The 27,012-nt window shown below is 42.9% G+C and overlaps 1 protein-coding gene, 1 long non-coding RNA gene and 2 pseudogenes across 2 annotated transcripts in view; 1 reads left to right on the forward strand and 3 right to left on the reverse strand.

The window, feature by feature from the left end:
• The window catches only part of LOC110256084, a 152,398-nt gene extending 131,453 nt beyond the window's left edge, over positions 1-20,945 (forward strand). The window contains exon 3 of the long non-coding RNA XR_002337318.1: positions 17,839-20,945. This is a non-coding gene — a long non-coding RNA (uncharacterized LOC110256084). The remainder of the gene's footprint in view (positions 1-17,838) is intronic.
• On the reverse strand, positions 831-2,584 carry LOC110256080 (annotated as a pseudogene).
• On the reverse strand, positions 8,753-9,888 carry LOC110256081 (olfactory receptor 1A1-like). The gene has a single exon (XM_021067657.1). It carries the CDS (start codon positions 9,886-9,888, stop codon positions 8,950-8,952), a length of 939 nt encoding a protein of 312 aa, XP_020923316.1. The 3' UTR covers positions 8,753-8,949.
• Positions 21,982-22,890, reverse strand: LOC100627599 (annotated as a pseudogene).

Consider the following 27,012-nt stretch of genomic DNA (forward strand, 5'->3'; position numbering starts at 1 on the left):
CAGACTCTGCCTCTTACTGGCTATAGTTAGTAATGTGTGTGTGTGTGTGTGTGAGTATGTTAATTAAAGTATAGTTGATTTACAGTGTTATGCCAATTTCTTCTGTACGGCATAGTTACCTGGTCATACATACATATATACATTCTTCTTCTTGTACTATTTTCTGTCATATTCTATCCCAAGAACTTGGATAGAGTTCCTTGCACTGTAGTGTAGGACCTCATTGCTTATCCATCCTAAATGTAATAATTTGCATCTTCCAACCCCAAGCTCCCCATCCATCGCACTCCCTCCCCCTTCCCCCTGGGCAACCACAAGTCTGTTCTCCATGTCTGTGAGTCTGTTTCTGTTTTGTAAACAGGCTCATTTGTGCCCTATTGTAGACTCCACATGTAAATGGTATCACATGGTGTTTGTAGTTAATATTATGTTGCTAATGGTCAGCCACATTGTAGCACGTCTCTGTGGCCCTCTCAGAAAAAGGGAATTCTTTCCCAGCTGGAGTGAGAGATTTTAATTAGCAAGGACATTGTGTTTCAGCTACACCATGAGGGCAAGGAAGACTATGTCTGACTATGTCTGGGGTGAACTTAGTATTTCCCTGCCCGTACCAGAGATGAGTAGAGAGCACAGCAATTTTTAAAAAAGGCAACACTAGTGAGACTCCTCAGGAATGAGAATGTGGGTAGTCTTACTAGGTGAAGACCAATGCCAGTGATCTGACAGCTCTCCCAGAGATCTAAGCATCAAATATGTGGTCATCCCTCCTCTGAGCTCCAGTGTTCAGGTAACACCTCCTTTTGCCTTTTGTCCCCCTAGTTGAGAGAGGATGTAACTTCTTTCTGAAGTCTTTAGTCTCTGGGTTATCTCAGAATCTTTTTTCACCTTTTATTTCCCCCTTTTCTCTTGGGGGATATACCTAAATCTCTAATTCCCTATGTTAAATCTTCTTGATTTCAGCATACCTGTTGTACTGTCTGTTTCTGGAGTAGGTCCTTATTGACATTCCAGGTATATAATAGTTGTCATATCCAGTGTGATTATGCATAGTCATGATCTATTACAGTTTAGAGACTAATATTTTCCTATCTTCATTTTGCTTTCCACCAGTATTCATTGGGTGCACTTTATTTGACCATGACTGTGAAAGGTACGGTAACATGTTAGGACAGCTCCTGACTTAAGAGGCATGCCATTTTAAACATAGGCGTCAAGTAAAAATGACATTTGAGTAGTGATTTCTAGCTTTAATAGCCTGAACCATTGTGATCCTTATGACACTAGCAGAGCAGGTATTATCTTTACTATGTGGGTGTAGAAGCTGAGCTTCAGTCTTTCTCAGCTTTCTTGTAACAGTCACTTGCTTAGCTGGGAGATGAACCCCACATTCCTGCCAAAACAAAACAATGTGTGCAAAGTGGTAATTTCACTAACATGACTCATAGGTGTTATAAGATTTCTGAGAAGAGGAATTTCTCGCTGGAAATTGCGAAGGCAGCTTTTTGGAGGGAGATGACATTGGGGGTGCATTTCCAAGTGCATCCTAATTGGGGACTGTAGCCTCCAATGGATGACTTCACGTTGGTTTTAAGGAGATTCTCTTGCTGCAGAGTTTCCCCAGAGCAGCCTTCAAGTCCCCATTTCTCAGAGTGTAGATAAAGGGATTTAACATCGGGGTCACGGCCATGTACATCACAGTCATCACTGCATCCTTGAGGCTGTAACTCATCAGAGGACGGAAGTACATGCCCATGACTGTCCCGTAATATAGAGAAACAACTGTGAGGTGGGACCCACAGGTGGAGAAGGCTTTGCGCACACCCTTGGTGGATGGAACTCGTAAGACCGCGGAAAAGACCCGAACATAGGAGATGATGATACATAGTAATGGCACGGAGAAAACACCAGCCCCACGTACATCATCTTCACGTTGAAGTGGGTGTCGGAACAGGACAGCTTGACCAAAGGGACAGCATCACAGTAGAAGTTGGCCACTTCCTTGTTTGCACAAAAGGACAGACGAGCCGTGAGCAGGGTGTGGGGGACAGCATTGGCATTTCCAACCACCCACGACCCAACAACTAAGAGGACACAAGCCCATGGGCTCATGATTGTTGTGTAATGAAGTGGGCGGGTGATGGCCATGGCACGATCATATGCCATAGCAGCCAGGATGTAACTATCCGTGTTACCTAAGGCAATCATGAAATACATCTGTGTTAGGCATTCCCCAAAGGAGATGGCTTTGGTACCTAAGAGATGGTTGGCCAGCATCTTAGGGATGGTTACAGAGGAAAAGAAGATGTCAACAAAAGAGAGGTTGGCAAGGAGAAAATACATGGGGTTGTGAAGGCGAACGTCACAGTGAATGGCCAAGATGATGAGCAGGTTTCCAATCAGTGTGATGGGGTAGATGAATAGGAAAAGGAAGAAGAAGAAGTCTTCCTGTTTCTGCTGACCACTGACTCCCAGCAGGATGAAATCCAGGGCAGAGGACTGATTTTCTTCCCTCATAGCTCCTTTGTTCAGAAAAGGGGGGAGGAATCAGTACTCATAGTGAAGTCACCATGTGCAAGGAATTTTCTTATCCACGATTTTGAACTCACATGTCCAGCCATCTCTACAACTGAGTTTACTGAATATGGAGATAGCTGACCTTTTGGGGAAACATCCTTGTTGATCAGTGAAACTAGTTGTCAGTTAACCCAGAACACTCAGGTCTAAGAAGTGTGCAACCTGTGACTCAAAGTTGCCCATCCATCCCCAATCTCAGAATTACTACCCAAACATGTAGGATTTAATCAATTAACAAGGACTTGATTTTCACATTGCATGTGCTAAACACTCTGTTAGGCTTATGGAAAAATCACAAGTTTTGGAAAATACAATTTTTAATGCATGTAGTCAACATGTAAGACATAGTCTCTGCTCTCAGGGACCTTGCAACTTAATGAAGAAGCCAGAATTACACACTAATTTTATTACACATGATAAGCAAAGGACAACATTTTGGAGTCTTTGACAAGATGCTTGGGTGCAAAGGGCATGGTAGTGCAAGGACTATGTAGGAAATGAGGAATTGTTCCAGTGACCAAACTCATAATGATCACAGAGCCCAGGCCAGGCAGTAAGAGGTGTCTACACCGACACTGGAAGATGGTACGTCCCAAGGACCACTGGTTTTAGGTCCTAGCAAAAACAAGCCTGGCAAATCTCCTCCCCAAGTGTTCCATTTTCAAAGAAGACTTTCACCACCTCCTTTGGTAGGCTTTATCTTTTTGGAAAACGCTAATGTAGTAATATAACATAGATAATTGGAAAGCTTTTGTCTTTGGTTGTCTCTTCCCTTTATTATTTCTTTTGGCGGTTTGTTCAACTCCATAGTCACTTTAACTACATCTTAGTAAACTCTCATGTCTGAGTCTGTAGGCTTGATCTCTCTTTCTCATATTTCTATGTTCCGCCATCCTGCCAACGTGTCTGTCCGAGCCCCATGCGCTACACATCCAACCTAAGTGGTTTACTAGCTTATTTGAGGTGGAAAAGAATCAATATTTTAGGAAAACAATATATATATTTTTGTCTTTTTGCCATTTCTTGGGCCGCTCCGGCGGCATATGAAGGTTCCCAGGCTAGGGGTCCAATCGGAGCTGTAGCCACTGGCCTACACCAGTGCCACAGCAACACGGGATCCGAGCCGCGTCTGTGACCTACACCACAGCTCACGGCAACGCCGGATCGTTAACCCACTGAGCAAGGGCAGGGATCGAATCCACAACCTCATGGTTCCTAGTCGGATTCGTTAACCACTGCCCCACGACGGGAACTCCGGAAAACGATATTTTAATCACCCCCAGAGAGATCATTATGGAATAGTGTTTATTTATGAACCAGTAAATGTGTACTAATATCTTTTGAGTTAAATCAGGGTTTATTTCTTGGGGTCCCCCATGTGGGATGCTTCCAGGCACACTCACCCAGTTTATCCATTACTTCTACATCTGATCCGGTTGATTCTTCATTTAAAATAATTTATACATGGAGTTCCTTTGTGGCGCAGCAGTAACCCACCCGACTAGTATCCATGAGGATGCGAGTTCTGTCCCTGGCCTTGCTCGGTGGGTTAAGGATCCAACTGTGAGCTGTGGTGAAGGTCACAGATGTAGCTCCGATCTGGCATTGCTGTGGCTGTGGAATAGGTTGGCAGCTGCAGCTCCAATTCCACCCCCAAGCCTGGGAACTTCCATATTCCGCAGGTGTGGCCATGAAAGGCAAGAAAAAAAATTCTGAAGAAAAAAATGACCAAAGGTTCCATTCGTTAAATTCAATAGTGGGTTTTTGTTGTTCTCTTTGTCATTCTGATATTTTAATCAAAACAAATAAATATACTTTAAAATAAAGATTTCAAAGATTTGTGTAGCTGTGGCCATGGAGCAAGGTGGCTGAAGTCCATCTCACTGAAGATAAGAGGTAGAGTGTTGCCTGGGAATAGGCTGAGAATTTACACTGGAGAGAGGAGTTTACACTGGGAGATGCTTAAGAATGAAGGCTACACTGGAAAAATGCTTCACGTTAGAGGAAGCAAAGCAGTTAGTAGATGCAAGTAGGGATGGATTTTAACCCTGTTTTGCTAATGTTATTTAATTGTTCGGGGCTGCCCACCCCCACCCCCGCTAATTCATTTTATGTATACCTGCTCTTTGACCCAAAGGTGATCTCCAGCCTCTTAACCGCTCTATTGCCTTTCAGGTGGAAAGCCCAGCAGTTCTGGCACTTCTGTCTCTCACCAGCATGCATCCCATGGCCATACACCCTTCCAGAAAACTTCTACTCTCAGATAGTATGTCTATACTTGTACGTCCCTCATGCTACATAGTCAAGGAATAGTGGAGAAATCACACAAATGTGGCAGATCAGCCCAGAAAAGAAATCTGGGGTTATATTTTGGAGAGCTTTGAACATACATAAGGCCTTTGTGCTTCATTCACTGCATACTCAAAATTAGTATGGTGGGTGTGGACTGCACTACCCATTCTGATAATAGAGATAGGCAATTGTTTGTTCAAGATGAGTATTGGTATTTGGGCATATAAAATGACTGATGATGAAAACAACATTTAAAATGATGATTTGACGTGAGGACAACAACAAGCTGGTTGAAAAAAAGTTAAAGATTTTAAGAAAAAGCTGCACAAGGAAGGGGTATGTGTTCAGTATACTCAGGGTGAAACCTGAAGACACAGGGAACTAGAAGAGAGACGCTTCTGAGCACTGGGACTTCAGCATCTGCAGTATTAGGTGTTAACGCAGCATCACAGGAAGAGATGATTTCTGCTGAAACCTGGAGGGGGAATTACAAGAACCATAGGCCCCCAGAGAGAGGAGCCGGGAGGTGTATCAGCATGAATGCTACAGGTGGAGGGAGAGCCTTGAATCACTATTAAACCAGAGTTCCAGGTAAAGCTGGGCTGCTAAAATCCATATTCCCGGAAAGTGTTTATATTCTGAGGTACTGGTCTTATGAGTATGATGGTACTGAGTACAGTTTTGCAGAAGAGGCCAAATGCTTCCCTTTGGCATCAGGGGTGGCTGTCAAGGCCAAAGAAATGTCCTCTAAGTGCCTTGACCCATGGGCTCTTTGACAATGACATAATTTTCTGAAGGGGTCTGTTTGCAAGGTGGATTTGTAGCTCCTCTCTATGAAAACGGGTTTGGAGTTCCCATTGTGGCGCAGTGGTTAACGAATCTGACTAGGAACGACGAGGTTTCGGGTTTGATCCCTGGCCTTGCTCAGTGGGTTAAGGATCCTGCGTTGCTGTGGCTCTGGTGTAGGCTGGTGGCAAAAGCTCCGATTAGACCCCTTGCCTGGGAACCTCCATATGCCATAGGAGCGGCCCTAGAAAAGGCAAAAAGACAGAAAAAGAAAAAAAAAAAGACAGCAGGCTTATGTGAGCACATGTGCTGTGCGCGCATGCGTGCACACACACACACACACACACACACACACACACACACACCCCATATTATTTCAGGAAGTAGGGAGCTGAGGACTCATTACTAAATCAATACTACCCCTTCTTCATCCTATTTTCATGGATAAGGGCCCAAGAATAAGAATAACCACTGTCCCCTCGTCAGATGGAGAGTCTCTCTGTCTCCGCCCACCCCCATTCTGTTTTGTCCATCATCCCATCTTGAGATCTTGCATTCTGGATTCAGGCCGAGGTTTGAGTCCTTGTTTTGCCACCTCTCTGTGTGACTGTAGGCCGTTCAATCCACCATTATTTTTAATCTCACAAAATAACTTACCTCTTGGGTGTTGTGAGGGTCAAAGAAGGTGATGCCTGTAGGATCGTTACTGGCTGTCTGCCCCTTGATGTCGCTGTCATAAGCGTCTCTTCTCCAGCATCCACAGCTCCTACCTGGGGAGTCAGCTCAGATGCTACCACCAGCAGGTCTAGCACATGTTAGCATTCTTTTGGGGGGGGGCAGGCATGCTGGAGAAAGTGCCAGTAGTAGTCCCGGAGCGTGGGTCTCCGGTCCTGTGTTCCTGCGGCAGAAGAGACAGGACAGGGATGGTTTGGTAAGAGGAGCTCCGAATTTTCCAATCGTGGAGCAGAAGGGGCAGAAGGAGCTGAGCTGGATGGGGCCTGAAGACAAGGACTCCTGCGTTCTTCTCAAGGAAGCAGAATGGGTCACAGGATAGAGGAAACGGTGGCTTAGTCACCAGGTTATAAAGTCTCTTGAAACATGTGCTTGCTGAGACTCATTAGAGACTCCGATGCTGTGCCCTGAGGGGATAGAGATTTTCTCAAGAGAAATTGTCCTCAGAGATCTTTTCTAGAAGGAAGAATGGTCCACAGCATTTCCCAGAGAGGGTGTGTCCAGGGTCCAAGCCCTAGGCTGACTATTCTGGCCTCTTTGCTGGAATGTGGGCCCCTGTCCTTTGCTTCAGCAGCAACTGAAGCCAACCCTTGGGCTATAAGAACTGTGGTAAAATTGAGCTCCTGGTCTTTATTCTAGGCTATGATGAAGCCTGTATAGTGTTCAGTGTCGAAAGAAGGAGACGAATTCTATTTTATCTTTGGTCTGTGATTTGTCTTGGGGAAAGTTTTGGTGGAAGTTACACTTTATTTTTTCTAGTGTTTTGATCGTAAGTCTCTGAATGTGTTAGATTCCTAGAGAAGAAAAGGACCTTGATCTAGTCCACCTCATGTATGTGCACCTTCAAAACAGCCCGGATTAATGGTCATTATGCTAGGACTTAGCCCCTGCTCTAGTGGAGGTTCCTGTGTTTCTATAGAGAAACATGGTGAAGACTGAAAGCTCTGGTTGGGCTTCATCCCAGACTCTGCCTCTTACTGGCTATAGTTAGTAATGTGTGTGTGTGTGTGTGTGTGTGTGTGTGTGTGTGTGTGTGTGTGTGTGTGTGTTTATTAAAGTATAGTTGATTTACAATGTTATGCCAATTTCTTCTGTACAGCATAGTTACCTGGTCATACATACATATATACATTCTTCTTCTTGTACTATTTTCTGTCATATTCTATCCCAAGAACTTGGATAGAGTTCCTTGCACTGTAGTGTAGGACCTCATTGCTTATCCATCCTAAATGTAAAAATTTGCATCTACCAACCCCAAGCTCCCCATCCATCGCACTCCCTCCCCCTTCCCCCTGGGCAACCACAAGTCTGTTCTCCATGTCTGTGAGTCTGTTTCTGTTTTGTAAACAGGCTCATTTGTGCCCTATTGTAGACTCCACATGTAAATGGTATCACATGGTGTTTGTAGTTAATATTATGTTGCTAATGGTCAGCCACATTGTAGCACGTCTCTGTGGCCCTCTCAGAAAAAGGGAATTCTTTCCCAGCTGGAGTGAGAGATTTTAATTAGCAAGGACATTGTGTTTCAGCTACACCATGAGGGCAAGGAAGACTATGTCTGACTATGTCTGGGGTGAACTTAGTATTTCCCTGCCCGTACCAGAGATGAGTAGAGAGCACAGCAATTTTTAAAAAAGGCAACACTAGTGAGACTCCTCAGGAATGAGAATGTGGGTAGTCTTACTAGGTGAAGACCAATGCCAGTGATCTGACAGCTCTCCCAGAGATCTAAGCATCAAATATGTGGTCATCCCTCCTCTGAGCTCCAGTGTTCAGGTAACACCTCCTTTTGCCTTTTGTCCCCCTAGTTGAGAGAGGATGTAACTTCTTTCTGAAGTCTTTAGTCTCTGGGTTATCTCAGAATCTTTTTTCACCTTTTATTTCCCCCTTTTCTCTTGGGGGATATACCTATATCTCTAATTCCCTATGTTAAATCTTCTTGATTTCAGCATACCTGTTGTACTGTCTGTTTCTGGAGTAGGTCCTTATTGACATTCCAGGTATATAATAGTTGTCATATCCAGTATGATTATGCATAGTCATGATCTATTACAGTTTAGAGACTAATATTTTCCTATCTTCATTTTGCTTTCCACCAGTATTCATTGGGTGCACTTTATTTGACCACGACTGTGAAAGGTACGGTAACATGTTAGGACAGCTCCTGACTTAAGAGGCATGCCATTTTAAACATAGGCGTCAAGTAAAAATGACATTTGAGTAGTGATTTCTAGCTTTAATAGCCTGAACCATTGTGATCCTTATGACACTAGCAGAGCAGGTATTATCTTTACTATGTGGGTGTAGAAGCTGAGCTTCAGTCTTTCTCAGCTTTCTTGTAACAGTCACTTGCTTAGCTGGGCGATGAACCCCATATTCCTGCCAAAACAAAACAATGTGTGCAAAGTGGTAATTTCACTAACATGACTCATAGGTGTTATAAGATTTCTGAGAAGAGGAATTTCTCGCTGGAAATTGCGAAGGCAGCTTTTTGGAGGGAGATGACATTGGGGGTGCATTTCCAAGTGCATCCTAATTGGGGACTGTAGCCTCCAATGGATGACTTCACGTTGGTTTTAAGGAGATTCTCTTGCTGCAGAGTTTCCCCAGAGCAGCCTTCATGTCCCCATTTCTCAGAGTGTAGATAAAGGGATTTAACATCGGGGTCACGGCCGTGTACATCACAGTTATCGATGCATCTTTGAGGCTGTAACTCGTCAGGGGGCGGAGGTACATGCCCATGACTGTCCCATAATACAGAGAAACAACTGTGAGGTGGGACCCACAGGTGGAGAAGGCTTTGCGCACACCCTTGGTGGATGGAACTCGTAGGACCGTGGAAAACACCCGAACATAGGAGATGATGATACATAGTAATGGCACGGAGAAAACACCAACCCCCACGTACATCATCTTCACGTTGAAGTGGATGTCGGAACAGGACAGCTTGAGCAAAGGGGCAGCATCGCAGTAGAAGTTGGCCACTTCCTTGTTTGCACAAAAGGACAGACGAGCCGTGAGCAGAGTGTGGGGGACAGCATTGGCATTTCCAACCACCCACGACCCAACAACTAAGAGGACACAAGCCCGTGGGCTCATGATTGTTGTGTAATGAAGTGGGCGGGTGATGGCCACGGCACGATCATATGCCATAGCAGCCAGGATGTAGCTATCCGTGTTAGCCAAGGCAATCATGAAATACATCTGTGTTAGGCATCCCCCAAAGGAGATGGCCTTGCTGTGCAAGAGATAATTAACCAGTGTCTTAGGGATGGTTACAGAGGATAAGAAGATGTCGACAAAGGAGAGGTTGGCCAGGAGAAGATACATGGGGTTGTGAAGGCGACTGTTGCAGCAGATGGCCAGGATGATGAGCAGGTTTCCAGTCACTGTGATGGGGTACATGAACAGGAAGAGGATGAGGAAGAGGGTTTCCTGTTCCTGATGACCACTGACTCCCAGCAGGATGAAATCCAGGGCAGAGGATTGATTTTCTTCCGTCATCGCTCCTTTGTGAAGAAGGGAGGAGAAGAATCCAGAATTATTAGGGACGCACTGTGTCTAACACCTTCTGTATTCACCACATTAGGTCATCTGTGTTTATACTTGGACATGCTGCATCCAAAGACAGTTAATAATGGTGGAAAAACATCTCTGTTCACCAGTTGGACTCACTGTCAGAAAGCCATTTACCCATGTCTACGACGTGGTCATTGTGAATCAGAAGTGCCCATCCTCCAGAGGCCAGACACCTTGGATTTAAGTATTTAACAGATAATTAAACTTAAATTTGCAAGTGTTAGATACGTTGTTAGGCCTCATGCCAAAACCACGAACATGTCAAAAATACAGTTTGTGTATTCATTTATTCAATATCTATGACATAGTCTCTGCTATGAAGAAACCAGGTTCTCACACTAATTTTTTTTTATGCATTATAGGGAAAAGACAGCATTTTGGAGTATTTGAGGAAGGCATTTCATTACAAAGAATGTGTTATACATGGAGCATCCTGGAGAATTCGGTTCTACTGACTGATCCCAGAAGTATTAGGTGTCTACACTGGTGTTATATGATTATAAATCCGAGAGAAAACTGGGAATGGATTGTAGCAAAGCAAGCCTAGTCACATTCCTCCCCAAGTATCCTGTTTTCAAAGTGTATTTTTACTATGTGTCTTTTCTAAACCCTTAGGTGTATGTAAGTAGAATGCTTTTCTCTTTGGTTTTTCCCTTCCTTGGCTTCATTATTTCCTCGAAGGAGTCATTCGGTTCTATAATGTCTTCAGCTGCTGCTTAGTCAGGTCTACATCTGTCGATGTAACCTCTCGTTCCTCTCATTGCACATTTGTCACACCCTAACATGCCCAACCGAACCCCATCCACTGCACACCCAACCTAAATAGTTGGCAGGTTTTTTGAAGAGGAAAGCTGTACCTTGTATATTTTCATCTCCTGCAGCGAGGCTCTTGTGAAGTATTGTTCATTTTGTGTACCAATCAGCTTGCACTCAGTATTTCTTGAATTATATCCAGGTTTACCATATGGGCTTCCCACATGCGGGGTGCTCTTAGGCACTCTCATCCTTCACTTCTCCATCCTGTCTTCTTGATTTCTTCATTTAAAATAATTTGTATCTATCTCAGCTTTTCCACTTTCTGTCTCAGTGCTGTAGTTTTGACCACCATCATTTTCTCTCTGAAATATTGAAATGCTGCCTTACCGGCTAGACTCCTGGTTCCCTCCTCTTTGGTATCTTGCACTTCATGGCCTTGCTAAGTGTTGGAGAGACTGCTAGCTGCTCACCCGAGTCTACTGGGTTTGCTTGTTGGGCACTCAGCTAGACTCTATTTCCTGGCCTCTATGTTGTGGACATGTAATTGAGTTCTAGCCAGTTTACCTGTGTGTTCCAGTTCTGGGCATCCTCCATACTCTCTTTGCCCTTGTGTCAGTTGAATTAAAATGGCCAGGAGGCTGAATGAATGGTGGGGGTCACAGGGTGGTATGAGCCTGTGTCTTTAGTTCTCTACATCCAGGAGAGCCACGACTCACCAAGAAGACACCTACTGGAATTGCCACATAGGAGAGAAATAAGCTTTTATTCTTTTAAACCATGACACATTTTTTTGATGTTGTTGCCTTTTTAGGGCTACAGCTATGGCATATGGAGGTGCCCAGGCTAGGGGTTGGATTGGAGCTACAGCTGCCAGCCTATGCCACAGCAGCATAGGATCAGAGCCACGTCTGCTACCTACACCACAGCTCACAGTAAAGCTGGATCCTTAACCCACTGAGCAAGGCCAGGGATCGAACCTGCATCCTCATGGATGCCGGTGAGATCCATTTCTGCTGAGCCATGATGGGAATTCCCTTACACATTTTTTTATCCATTTGTTATTGTAGTCCATTAGGTCCAAGTAATTCACATTTTTCTAAAGAACTGCTACTCAGCAATGAATTCAACGTCTAACTAACTCGATCACCAGTTCTCATTGTCTACCATTGTATATATGAATGATATGGGAGGACTTGGGATGCAGACCAAACTAATTTTCCCCCAAGTGTGATGTGCTTTTTCACCTTTGCACCCAAAGGAATTTAATTTTCTCACTTCCTTGAAATGCCCTTAAGCCCCCTGCAAAAATCACTTGAAGGGTTGCCCTGTTCAACAGAGCACTATAAACATTTTTTCTTTGTCATGTAAGAAGTAGAAAGCAAAGAGCAAAATGGAGCAAATGCACAGAAATTATGGTTGTCTACAATGAAAATGTAAGGGAATACATGGATAAACTAATTCATTTCAGGAAGTTAGCTATATATAAATCAATATTAAAAATAATCAATCCTGGAGTGCAGTGCAGTGCAGTGGTTGACGAATCTGACTGGGAACCATGAGGTTGCAGGTTCAATCCCTGCCCTTGCTCAGTGGGTTGATAATCTGGCATTGCCGTGAGCTGTGGTGTAGGTCACAGACGTGGCTCGGATCCTGTGCTGCTGTGGCTCTGGCGAAGGCCAGCGGCTATAGCTGCAATTCGACCCCTAGCCTGGGAACCTCCATATGCTGCAGGAGCGGCCCAAGAAATGGCGAAAAGTCAAAAATAATAATAATAATAATCAATCCTGTTCCAGTACTTCAGTAACAATGAATTAGAAATTATAATTTCAAAAAATCCCTATCCATAGTAGGAAGAGAAATTTTAGATTCTCAGAATAATTCTAAGAAAAGCACTTCAGGAGTGGTGTCAAATAGGAGTTCCAGTCATGGCTCAGTGGTTAACGAATCCGACTAAGAACCATGAGGTTGTGGGTTCAATCCCTGGCCTTGCTCAGTGGGTTAAGGATCCGGCGTTGCCATGAGCTGTGGTGTGGGTTGCAGACGTGGCTCGGATCCTGTGTTGCTGTGGCTCTGGCATAGGCTTGGCAGCTACAGCTCTGATTCGACCCCTTGCCTGGGAACCTCCATATGCTGTGGGAGTGGCCCTAGAAAAGACAAAAAGACAAAAAAAAATAATAAAAAAAAGGTGGTGTCAAATATTACAACATTTTATTTAATGAAAGAAAAAAATACCTAAAGTAATGTGGAGATAAGCACTGTTAACAGGAAAACCTGATGTGGTAAAAATGTCAGTTCTCCAGTTAATCTGTGGATTTGGTGCAATCCAATGAAAACACCACAGTTTTCCTTTACACATAGGATATACCAAACCTATCCTAAAATTTGTGTAGAGGAATGAGGATCCAAGAAGAGCTAAATCAATTTCAGACAAGAAGGAATGAGAATGGAATTACCTCATCAGATATAAACATGATTTACTCTGATAATACAAACAGTACAGTTATACTGTTAGAAGGACTGAAAAATAGACTATGTAACAGACTAGGGAGCTCAGCACAGACCCAGCATTTATGAGAAACTGCTGTATGACACAGGGTGGTTTAGATATGAGCAGGAAAAGGATGGACTGTGTATTTAGCAGAGAGTTGTGGGATAACCGGATACCCATTTATAAAAATAATACTGAAAAATAGTATCTAGAGAATTCACTGAAGGAACAAAACTTCAAAATTGTAGAAGAAAAAAGAGAAAATGTGTTTATAATATGTAGGTAGGACTTGATTTCTTAAACTGAACACAAAACATGAGACAATACTGTAAAATTTAATTACCTTCAAACCAAAGCATTTGTATGAAAACACAACCCAAAAGAGGGGGCAAGACAGATCATGGATTGAACAAGTTATTTGCTCCACATATATCAGTAAAGGATTAGTATTTGGAATATGCACGAGTCCTATAATCTAGGAAGAAAGGAACCAAAAATATAATAGGAAATCATGGACAAAGATGAGAACAGGCAAGTCATAGAAGGGGAAGCTGATGTGGTCAATAAACAAACAGACAAAAAAGATATTCGACTAAATTAAAAATCAATTTAAATTGTTCATTCAGAGGGTATACAAGTATAAGAGTCTGATAATTTTAAGTGTTGGGAAGAAATGGAAGAATTAGTATTGCCATTTCAGGAAAAATTAGCCCATCTCTGGAAGAGTTGGACTTCGTACACCCATGATGCAGCAATTCCACGTCTAGATGAGACCCTAGAGAAACTCTGACATATGTGTTCAAGGAGAAAAGGATGAGTGTTATCATATAGGAAACTTAGAAATGGCCTCCGTACAGAGAAATGGTTAAGTAAATTGTGCCCATTTCTTGTTAATGAATTCTGTACAGCAGTAAAGACTAACTGAATTCATATAGTGAAAGCGAGCGAATTCATATAGACACATTTTTAAAAATAGAATGGAACAAAGCAAGTTACTGGAAGATATAGTCCACATCACACAATATATACACACTTTAACACATAAAAATACAACACACGCATATGTAGTAAAAATATATATCCTAAATGGGAATATACTGTCCACCCAAGAGATTGCAGTTTTCTCTGGAATGTGAGGGAGAAAAATGTAACTTTGGATGGAAAAAGAAAGTATTTTCGAATGCATCTGTAATATTTATTTCTTTAAAAAAATGTGGAGCTAATTTGGCCAAATCTTATATTTTAAAAATCTAGATGATGAGTTTTGTTATGTTACGCTCTTTGTCATTCTGATGTTTTAGTACTATCATCAGCAAATTTAATTTAAAATTAATATTTCACATGTGGAGTGATATTTGGTCTAGAGAGTGGCCATGGAGTTGGATGACACAGGTACATTTTTCACTGAATGCAGGAGATAAAGAGAGTGTTCCTTGTGAAGAGGTTAAAAAAAAAAAAAAAAAAAAAGGAAGCTATTTACACCGGGAAGGGGGATCCAGAGGCCAAATACAATGTTCATCTAGACTTATTTATAGAGATGTCTGCTTACTGGACCCCAAACTGTATTTATAAAATGCAAATGTGATTGTGTCTGTCTCTCTAAATTTACTCCTTGTCTAGCCATCACCTAAAAGATGAAGTGCAATTTCCTTATCATGGAGGGAATACTCAAGGACAAATTGTTGAGAAAATGGAGGGTAACTCCAGGCAGAAATGTGTCATTTACCTTTATCAGAAGCTGAGGATACAGGCAGGGGAATAGGAGGAATTCACTCAGGAAAGGAGGTTGTGGGTTATTTGGTGGTGGGTTTTGACCAACAGTAATTTGTCCTTCCTTTGGTACGAAGGTGGTAGAGTGGATCTGAGCAGAACTAACCTTTGCTGATAATGCAGACATGGAACCTTTCGTTTAATATAAGCATAGCTATCTGAGCATGTATATTAAATGGCTGATCCATAAGGCAACGTTCTGAATGCTAATCTGGTGCGAGAACAACCACAAGGAAAGAAAAAGATAAGTAATTAGTGTAAGAATAACACCAGGAAAGAAGTGGTAGGTATAATCAATGCAGGAACCAAAGAAACAGGAGACGAGAGAAGAGAGGTTTCTGAGCATAGGGGCTGAGGTTGGAGACCCTCAGTGCTGGATGTCAAGTGTCATCATGGGAAGAAGTGATTTCTGCAAAAACCCTGAGAAAGAGCTGAAGAACCCTGTGCCCCCAAGGAGAGGAGCCAGGAGGGGCGTCAGCATGAATGCTGGGGGCAGAGTAAGAGTCTTGAGTTTTGCTGAGTTAAACCAGAGTCCTAGGAAATGCTGGCCACTAAAACCCACTTTCGTGGGACGTGGCAGTGCTCTGAGACAGCCGTCACCTGAGTGTGATGTTGCTGAAGACAAGGGAAGCCACATGTCTCCCCTTGTCATCTGAGTCAGCAAACATACTAAAAAGACATCCTCTGAGTGCTTTGAGGCCCTCCCACAGGTCAGCTCATCAGTGCCTTGCCAATGAAAGAGCATAATTTCCTGAAGGAGCCTCTTAGCTTGCACCATTGACTGTGGAGGTGGAGGGAGGATTGTCCTTAGCTCCTTTCTTAAATAATGCACTTGTGTGGCTGCTAATGTGCCCCGTCAAACAATATGTCTTTTTCTCTTTCTTCTTCTTCTTTTTTTTTTCTCCTTTTTGAGCTGTACCCATGGCATATGGAGGATCCCAGGCTAGGGGTCAAATCAGAGCTACAGCTGCCAGCCTACTCCACAGTCACAGCAACGCAGGAGCCCAGCCACATCTGCAACCTACTCCACAGCTCACGGCAACACCAGATCCTTAACCCACTGAGGAAAGCCAGGGATCGAACCTGCATCCTCATGGATATTGGTCGGGTTTGTTAACCACTGAGCCACAACGGGAACTCCCAACCAATATTTCTTTGGAAGGTGGACAGCTCAGGATTGAGAAAACCAAATGAGAATTATCCCTTCGTCATCCTCTTGTTTTTCAGACAAAGCCCAAGGAGAACAACTATCAGAAGGGAAGGATCTCTCTCTCTCTCCCTCTATCTGTGTGTGTGTGTGTGTGTGTGTGTGTGTGTGTGTGTGAGAGAGAGAGAGAGAGAGAGAGAGAGAGAGAGAGAGAGAGAGAGAGAGGGGAGAGAGAAGAGAGAGAGACTGCAATCCATCAGATCTTGAGAACTTGGGTTCTGAAGCCAAGGTTTTGAGTCCAGTTTTGCCACTCCTTCTGACTTTAAGCAATTCAGTTAATTATTGTTTTCCATCTGATAAAAGCATGTAGTGATTCTGCTTACCTCTTGAGATCTTGTGGCGCTTGAAGGGGGTAATGTGTGCAGTGCAGTTGCTGGTTATTTCTCTCTTGATGTCACTGTCACACTCTCTTCTCCGGTATCCAAAGCCCCTACCTGGGGAGGTGGCTCAGATGCTATCAAAAAGGAACATGGTCCTGTGACCTTCTGGCCTCTTCCACAAGGGGACGTTTATAATCAACTGGTCTAGTGCATGTTAAAATGCCTCTTGGGAAGTAGGTGTGCTGGAGAAAGTGCCAGCAGTAGTTTGGGAGAGCAGATCCTCCGTTCCTGCATGAAAGGTGGTAGGCTTGGGATGGTTTGGAAAGAAAAGCCCAAAGTTTCCCAACTGTGGAGCAGAAGGGGTGGAAAGAGCTGCCTGGATGGGGCCTGAAGATGAGGATTCTAGTTTCCTCTTTAAGGAAGCGAGGTGGTCATGGCAAAGCGAACATTTGGAATTATTCCCCAAAGTATGCAGTCTCTTGAAACATGACTCCCCCAGGACTTCATTCAGAGCATAGTCAGAGTAATTGTTGACACTCAGTACATGCTGCTCCAGCTATGCCCTTTGGAAACACGATGGTTCTCAAGAGTAATTATTCTCAGAATTCTTCTCTAGAAGGAAAGGGGGACGAAAGCTTCCCAGAGTACATCTCCAGGGTCCAAGGTCTGGGCTGACCTATTCTAGCCTCTTTGTTGGAATGTGGGCCCCTATCTGATTCTGCACAAAGTGGGCCCAGCCCTCGGGAGCTTCAAAGCCTGGGGTACACTCAAGCGCTTCATCTCGATTGCAGCCTGCAGGGAAGTCTTTCTGGTGTTAACTGCGGAAAGTAAAAATAATTCTATTTCCTCTTTCCCTAGAATTCTACCTAGGAAGGTGTAGAAATTAATACACAAAACCCTCAATTAAGACAGCATCAAGAGGCCAGAAGGGGTATCCCTGTCACTCCACTGCAATAGCAGAGCCCAGCAAGCAGACTTTCTCCTGGTACCTGGCAAAGGCTCAGCCAATGAGAGATAGTCACAGCTCAGCCAATGAGACGCCACCACTGAAATCTCACTTCCTCCAAAGGACTGTTTGTTTCCTATAGCCCTCTTAACTCCCCTCACCCCTTCTTTAAAATCGTTCTCCTCTTCCTGCTGCCTGGGGCATCTGCACTGTGGCTTAACGAGTTTGCAGACTCAGAATCATAATTCGTTGTTGATCCTGAATAGCCTGCTTCCCTTTTATTTCCTGGAGAAATAACTGGGGGTCTATTTGTTTTATGTCAACAAAGGTTAGAGTGAAAGTTAGACTTTCCTTTTCTAGCACGTTAATGCTAAGTCTCAATTTTCAGAGCTGGAAGAATCTTCCTCTGCTGCCCCCTTGGACCACGTCCTCCTGGGAGAGCACCATTTTAGAGAAGAAATACTCTCTCTGCTCCTATTTTCCCCAAACCTGTGGCCCAATACCACACCACTGAACAATTTTCATGACTTCCTGGGAAACCAGAGGCATAAATGGAGCAAGAGAGCTGTGATTTGTTACTATCATTTTTTTCCTTTTGGAATTGGAATTCTCTTCAGTGACACTTGGATCTTGGACTGAATGATAATGATGAGATTGGGCAACGAAAGGAAAGATCACGTCTCGTTCCTCCTTCAAAGTTCAATAACGTCTATGTGAGCCCATGTTTCCCACCTCTGTCCCATAGCTCACCTATTACCATTACCAGTACTAGCCATGTCTTCTGCTAGTTCACAATTCCAGTTTACCTAGCTGTCTGTCTGTTATTTTATATCTCCTGTGTGCTGATATCTCCTGTCAGGTGAGGGGAATGCGTTGGGCATGAAGAGAACTGAGCTCAAATCCTCACGTGCCTCTTTCTGATTGAAGCACGTGAAATATGTGACTTCACATTTTGGAGAGTTTATTTTCTCGTCTGGAAAAGAGGGTTACTATTGTCTGTTCTTCAGGGCTCTTTTGAACATTGAAAGCGATCGTAATGAATGTGATGCAGTAAAAGCACGTGAAGTACACACATGCATATTTGATATGTAATGAAATACCGACTTTCTCTGAAACTGTGTGGCACATTTGGAACTTCCTTTCTAGTGCTCAGGACTTTCTTCCTTGTGTGGGCCATCGTTCCATTTTTTTTGGAAACAAGTGTTTGCCTGCCCACTCCACAGTGTTATGAGAGTACAGTAAAAACACACTGTGCTGTGTGCTTTGGTGGATAGAGTACTGAGAGAGACGCATAGCTTAACTCACAGGGACGTCAAGTCAGTATTGCCAGGTTCCTCCCATCCCTTACCAGAATCCTCATTCTCCACTCTGGCCCCCTTTCCCGAAATTTAGTCATTCGACAGACGTTCTGAGGTGATTTCATCTTCTCCAAACTTTACTTATCACCTCCACTCTGATTCATGCTCTGTTAATTTTGCTGCCAAGTTTCATATCCTTATGGTTAAATACTCTCTTCCATGAGAATGTGCCACGGGAACTTTTAAAATCTGCCCAAGATGGAACTGCTCTTCGTTAATTACTCTCTTCTCCATTATCATCAATAAAGTTGTCATTTATTATCATAAAAATTACTACATTCTATTGTTTGTACGTCCACATTCTTTTACACCGAATCTCTTTGTCTATATTTTCACTCACTCCCTCGCTAGATTTTTCTGATGTACCTAATTAAACTCCTGGTCTCACCAATCCCCTCTGTCTCTTACTGGTGTCTCCGTCCAATCCTTCATTAAAGAAAAACACGTATTGCTGCATCATAATGAGCTCCTTATTTTTACCTATTGATCTCTACCTGTGTGCCAACCTGTCATCACTATTTATCTATTCATAAGGGAAAATGTTGTAGGTTCCCATTGATCTACCACCCAACCTGAAAATTAGGACTTTGGGGATAATCCATATCAAATACATGGTACATCCCCTTGAGTCTTTCTTCTTCAATATCCTCTCAGCCTGAATCCTATGTTCATCTTTCTCTTCCTTTTTTTTTTTTGTCGTGCTTTATTTTTAATGTACTTTTGTTCCATCTATTTCTGCTCCCCGATGTGTATTTTGTGGTTGTTTATAATCTGATGAAAAAGTTGTCAATAATAATCTTTGGGAATTTACAGATTTTCAGCTAATATTATTATGATAAGATCAACAAAATTGTAGCATAACTCTCTGGGCCATTCAGGGAAATCAAAAAAAAAAAAAAAAAGGATTTCTTTCCTGGGTGGAGTGACTGAGCTCAATTAGGACATTCTACTGATAATACAAAAAGGGCTTCCAGGAGGACCCATGCCTACAACTACATCTGGGATATGTTTGTGTTTCCACGTCAATAGGAAAGATTCCTAAAAATAACATCAACCAAAAAAAAAAAAAAAATAGGCAGAATTGTTGAGCATCCCAAGCCCCCCATGAATGACTGTTTGCATCATTTAAGTATGTGGGGACCAAGTAGAAGCATCTTGGCAGCTCCTCTCAGACATCTAAGCTTCAGATGTGTGGTCATCCCTCTTCTGAATTCCTAGGTTCTGGTAACACCACGTTTCCCTTTTGTTCCTCCAGCCCTAGTGAAAATAACTTCTTTTTGCAGTTAAAAACTTTTGAGTTACAGCAGCATTCATCTTTTTTTTTTTTTTTTGGTCTTATTAGGGCTGAACTCATGGCATATGGAAGTTCCCAGGCTAGGGGTCCAAATTGGAGCTGGAGCTGTTGGCTTACACCACAGGGGTTGAACCCGCATCCTCATGGATACTAGTCAAGTGTTACCACTGAGCCATGACAGGAACTCCGGCATTTATCTTTTATCCTCTAAGCCACTTTCAGTGTACACCTTTGTGTCTGTGTATCTTCATTAAAATTTCTGTTTTCTGAATGGTTCCAAAATGACTTGTAACATACCGGGTGTGGGATGGGTGGGAAATGAAATCAAGTCTGTTCCTGTCTCATCATTATCAGATCACACTTATTCACTTACATTCATTCCTTCTCCCTTCACCAATACTTATTGATTGCACCTCAATGACCAGCATTGGTAGAAGTCGAGTGAAGCGTTAGGACAACTCTTGCCCTCAAGGTTTGCAAGCAAAGTAGGGGCGATATGATAATCCCCCAAGTTGACATTCAGGTAGTGATTTATAGACTTCAAAGTATGAAGTACGATGATCCTCACCCTCTCTGACAGCAACAAGGCAGACAGTTTTTTCTTTCCATTATGTAAATAAAAACCATGGCTCAGACATTCTCAGCTTGACTCTGCCCGTCAGCAGCGTAGTGGGGACAGGAACCCAAGAACTTTGCTGCCACTTTGCCAAAGGGAGAAGTGATGTGTATGAATTGATAATAGAATGTCTTCTAACTCATAAGGTTTATTTTTCATGATTTATGTCTTTTTTATTTTTTTGACTTTTTTATTTAACCTCCGCACACCCGCAGCATTTGGAGGTTCCCAGGCTAGGTGTCCAATCAGAGCTGTAGCTGCTGTCCTACACCACAGCCACAGCAACACTAGACCCAACCTGCCTCTGCGACCTACACCACAGCTCATGGACATGCGGGATCCTTAACCCACTGAGCGAGGCCAGGGATAGAACCTGCAACCTCATCATTCCTAGTCATATTTGTTTCCGCTGCACCATGATGGGAACTCCCTATTTTTCATGTTTTCAACTTGTCTTGATGTAGAGTTGATTTACCACATTGCGATAATTTCTGCTGTACAACAAAGTGATCCACTTATACATATACCCACATCCATTCCTTTTCAGGTTCGTTCCCCATATGGATTGTCCCAGAATATTGGGCAGAGTTCCCTGTGCTATGTAGCAGGTCCCTGTTGGCCAGTCATTCCATACACCACAGTGTGCATATGCCAATCCCAAACCCCCAGTCCACCCGCCGCCCCCACCCCACCTGTCCCCTTTGGTAACAGTAAATTTGTCTTTAAAATCTGTAAGTCTGTTTCTGGTCTACAAGTAAGTTCATTTATATCTTTTTTAAGAGTCCACCTCTAAGTGATTTCCTGTGATGATTCTCTTTCACTGACTAACTTCACTTAGTATGATAAGCTCTAGGTCCATCCATCTTGTTGCCAATGGCATGGTTCCACTCTGTTTAATGGCTAAGTAATATTCCATTACATGCGGGTACCACATCTCTATCCATTCCTCTCGTCAATGACTATTTGGGTTGCTTCCATGCCTTGACTATTGTAAATAGTGCTGCATGAACATAGGAGTGGATATGTCTTTTCCAATTATGGTTTTCTCTGGATAGATGCTAAGGAGTAGGATTGCTGGATCACATGCTAGTTCTATTTTCAGGTTTTGAGAAACTTTCCCAGTGTTTTTAACTAGTGGTTGTACCAATTTACATTGCCGCAAATAGTGTAGGAGGGTTCCCTTTTCTCCACACGCTCCCTCTCCAGCATGTATTGTTTGTAGAATTTTTGAAGATGACCATTCTGGTGATGTAAGGTGGTACCTTATAGTAGTTTTGATTTGCATTTCTCTAACAATTAGTGATGCTGAATATCTTTTCATGTGTGTTTTTTTTTTTTTTTGCCATCCATATGTGTTCTTTAGAGAAATGTCTATTTAGGTACTTCGTCAGAGGACGGAAGTACATGCCCATGACTGTCCCATAATACAGAGAAACAACTGTGAGGTGGGACCCACAGGTGGAGAAGGCTTTGCGCACACCCTTGGTGGATGGAACTCGTAAGACCATGGAAAAGACCCGAACATAAGAGATGACGATGCATAGTAATGGCAAGGAGAAAACACTAGCCCCTAGGTACATCATCTTCACATTGAAGTGGATGTCGGAACAGGACAGCTTGAGCAAAGAGGCAATGTCGCAGTAGAAGTTGGCCACTTCCTTGTTTGCACAGAAGGACAGACGAGCCGTGAGCAGAGTGTGGGGGACAGCATTGACATTTCCCATCACCCAAGACCCAACAACTAAGAGGACACAAGCCCGTGGGCTCATGATTGTTGTGTAATGAAGTGGGCGGGTGATGGCCACGGCACGATCATATGCCCTAGCAGCCAGGATGTAGCTATCTGTGTTTGCCAAGCCAGCATGAAACACATCTGTGTTAGGCATCCCCAAAGGAGATGGCTTTGGTACCTAAGAGATGGTTGGCGAGAGCCTTTGGGATGGTTACAGAGGAGAAGAAGATGTCGACAAAGGAGAGGCTGACCAGGAGAAAATACATGGGGTTGTGAAGGCGAACGTCACAGTGAATGGCCAGGATGATGAGCAGGTTTCCGATCAATGTGATGGGGTAAATGAATAGGAGGAGGGTGAAGAAGAGGTTTTCCTGTTCCTTCTGACCACTAACTCCCAGGAGGATGAAATCCAGGTTGGAGGACTGGTTGCCTTCTCCCATGGATCTTTGAGCAGGAAGGGGAGAGGAATCCAGCATGAGTAGTGCAGTACTGTGTAGAATGATCTTCTTCAGCCACCATTTTTCATTCCTGTCGTTGCTGTGTCAATCCGGGGTTTACTAAATCCTGAGGTAGGCAATACATTTGGGCTAAAAAAAATCCCTATAGGTCATGGGGAATAATCAACAGTTAGCTCTAGACACTCTTTCTAAGAAGTGAACAATCTTGAATCGTAGGTGCCCATCCTACCCAACCCTAGCACCATCCCCCAAACACCTAGGGTATAATTATTTTACAAATAGTTAAAGTCTATATTTGACACACTAGAAGCTTTGTTAGACCTTGACACAAAGTCATAAGTATGGGAAAATACAATGTATTCATTCATTTATTCAAATACGGCAACGTCTACTCTCAAGGACCTTAGAACTTCACAGAGAAGCTCGAATCACATCTAATCTTAATAAATATGAAAAGGAAAGGACAGTAGTTTGGAGTCTTTGAGAAAAACTCCAGTGCAAGGGATAGTTAGCACAAGGAACACCCTGGACAATTAGAATTGTTCCACGGACAAAACTCAGAATGAACCCAGAGTCCAGAATGTTAATAGTTGTCCAGCCTGGTGTCAGAAGATTGCCAGTTATGAAGACCACTGAGGTTGGGTTATAGCAAAAGGATAACAGTGAGTTTACTTGCTGGGTATCTCATTTTTTAGGTAAACAGTCACATTTGATAGGCTTCATCTACATTCCCAACTCTGAAATATGTATAATCATGATGTTTTTCTCTTTGATCTCATCTCATATTAGAAACAATATCTCCTACAGTGACTCACCCAACTTCACTGTGGCGTCAGTTACTGCCTAGTAGAATCTAACTTCTATATCTGTTGGTTTGATCTCTTTTTCCTACATTTCCTCATTCGTCATCATGCAAACATATCTGACCAAACCTCACACCCTGCACATCCAATCTAAGTAGATGACACCCTTTTGTGAGGAGGAGAACGATATCGTGTTTATTTATTATCTCTTAGAGAGGGATTATTTTGAAATATTGTTCATTATATGTATATGTGGGTATACACACACACAGTCAATTGTTCTTGATTTTTTTTTTTGGGGGGGGGAGCTGTACCTGTGGCATATGGAGGCTCCCAGGCTAGGGGTTGAGTTGGGCTACAGCTGCTGGCTTACACCACAGCCACAGCAACGAAGGTTCTGAACCATGTCTGTGAACTACACCATAGCTCACGGCAATGCCAGATCCTTAACCCACTGAGCGAGGCCAGGGATCAATCCTGCCACCTCATGGTTACTAGTTGGATTCATTTGTGCTGCGAAAGGGAACTCCCAGTTCTTGAATTATATCCAGGTTTATTTTATGTGGTGTAGGTCACAGATGCAGCTCTGATCCTGTGTTGCTGTGCTGTGGTGCAGGCCAGCAGCAGCAGCTCAGATTAGACCCCTAGCCTGGGAACCTCCACAAGCCACAGGTGCGGCCCTAGAAAAGACCAAAAGTAAATAAATAAAGAATCCCCATTCACAAGAGCAAGATAAATTTTAAGAAATATGGAAATAATTCTTTTTTAAAAAATCCAGATTTCCCGTCATGGCATAGTGGTTAATGAATCCGACTAGGAACCATGAGGTTGCGGGTTCGGTCCCTGCCCTTGCTCAGTGCGTTAATGATCCGGTGTTGCCATGAGCTGTCGTGTAGGTTGCATACACGGCTCGGATCGCGTGTTGCTGTGGCTCTGGTGTAGGCTGGTGGCTATAGCTCCAATTTGACCCCTAGCCTGGGAACCTCCATATGCCACGGGAGCGGCCCAAGAAATGGCAAAAAGACAAAAAAAAAATTAAAAAAAAGTCCAGTCTGGTTGCAAAAATAACAAAATTTTACTGAACAAAAAATAAATACCTAAAACCAGGGAGATAATATTATAGAAACATCAATTCACCTACAATTATTTTATGAATTCAATGCAATGCTAGTCAAAATACCACATATTTCTTTAAAAGATGATACTTAGTAAACTGATCCAAAACTTCATGTAGGAGAATAAAGAACCAAGAATATAGTGTTAGGATGAGAATAAGGAGGAAGGACCTGACTTGTCAGTTGTCATAATGATTCAAAGAGTGAAGTGGTCCTGGCATGGGGGCAAGCAAATAGGTCTGTATAGCAGTCTAGAGTGCTTAGAAACAGATCAAATATTTATCAGAAATTCGTATATGACATGGATGGTTTAGTACTAGGCAGGAAAAGGATAGACTGTACGTTTGGTACAGAGTGCTAAGTCAGCTGGATTCCTCTCTGTGAAAATAGAGGAAAATAATTTTAAAGGATGAATTGTGAAGACCAAAGTTCAGAAAACTTAGATGGAGATTATGTTTATGGTACCAGGCTTCCTCCACACTATTTATTGTCGTGCAAACTAAATGAAATATCCAGGAGACTTTGAATGGGATGTTGGAGTTACCCATCCAAAGTCTCATGGAGGAATGAGCTTATGTCCTCAGGAAAACTATCATCCACCAAGGATACCTGCTGTTACAGAAGAAAGAAACAAAATTTACCCTATTTAACCCCTTGTGCACTTTTTCTTTCTTTTTTCTTTCTTTCTTTCTTTCTTTCTTTCTGTCTGTCTGTCTGTCTGTCTGTCTGTCTTTCTTTCTTTCTTTCTTTCTTTCTTTCTTTGTTTCTTTCTAAGGGCTGCACCCATGACACGTGGAGGTTCCCAGGCTAAGGGTCGATTCCAAGCTGTAGCTGCTGGCCTATGCCATAGCCATAGCCACAGCCACAGCCACGTCAGATCCAAGCCACATCTGCAACCTACACCATAGCTCATGGCAGCATTGGATCCGTAACCCACTGAGCAAGGCCAGGGACCGAACCTGCAACCTCATGGTTCCTATTCGGATTTGTTTCTGCTGAGCGACGATGGGACCTCCTAAACCCTTGTGCACTTTGTCATTATTTGTTACTGTAGTCTGGACTATCCCAAGCAATTCACTAATTTTTCTAAAAAGACCTCTACTCAATAATTGATTCAGTGTGTGATAGTCACTCACCAACTCTGAGTGTTTTTTATAGTACACATGGGAATTGCTAGGCACAGGGAAAGCAGATAAAATTATATTTCCCTCAATATGACACACTTTTTCATCTCTACACCTAGATGAGTTCGATTTTCTCTCTTGAATGACTTTCCCTATGTCCACGTGAAATCATAATCTCTCAGAGTTGAGAGGGTTCAGTAAAACCAGAGGGTTCAGAGACTATGGTTAGCTATACGGTAATGAATATTTTAGAGGAGGGGCTTCTGGCAACACGGCAGCCTTAGCTAATGCCACCAGGTCCCATTCCAATTAAAACACATAGAAATTATGAATAAATGTGATAAGTGATTAAAAATGCATACCTAAACCTAAAAGAAAGAAATGGGACTATGCAGGTATGAGAAACAAAAAGCACACTCAGAACAAGAGCTGTAAACCAGAGCTGATGCTGCGACGGACCCTTGGGGTTTCAAGTAGGAATTAGGTCCAAAGGCTGGATCTGGGTGTTTAATGACCCCTGGATAAAATGTGGCCACAAATCTGCATGAAGCAGGAAATTTGATTTGAATCCCACTGTAAAACAGTTAAAGCGTATCCTATTTATGAAATAGCACCAAAAACTGGCCATATAAGATTGGAAAAAGAAACAAAATGGATAGAATTCATTGAAAATGTGATTGCTTTCAAAGAAAATCAAAGAGCTTTCAGATAATTCAGAGTTTGAGCATATACGTTGGTATAAATTGATATTTAAAAAATCCATATGTTCCTATATCAAGCAAAAATAAATTGCTTTTTAAAAAAAGACTCTCTAGCATTCCCATTGTGGCGCAGTGCTTAACGAATCCAACTAGGAACATGAGGTTGCGGTTCCATCCCTGGCCTTCTCATTTTAGATCCGGCGTTGCGTAACTGTGGTGTGTTGCAGATGGCTCATCCTGTATTGCTGTGGCTCTGGCTAGGCTCATACAGCTCCGATTAGACCCCTGTATATGTGCCCGATGGCCCTGCGGGATGTGCCCAGAAAGAATAGAAGACAAAAAAAAGAAAAAAAAAATGATA

Source organism: Sus scrofa, chromosome 12 (assembly GCF_000003025.6).
Source record: "Sus scrofa isolate TJ Tabasco breed Duroc chromosome 12, Sscrofa11.1, whole genome shotgun sequence".
Lineage (NCBI taxonomy): Eukaryota > Metazoa > Chordata > Mammalia > Artiodactyla > Suidae > Sus > Sus scrofa.

What these genes read in the sequence shown, in the direction of transcription:
- LOC110256081 (XM_021067657.1), bottom strand. Translation starts at nt 9,888, where the DNA reads ATGACGGAAGAAAATCAATCCTCTGCCCTGGATTTCATCCTGCTGGGA.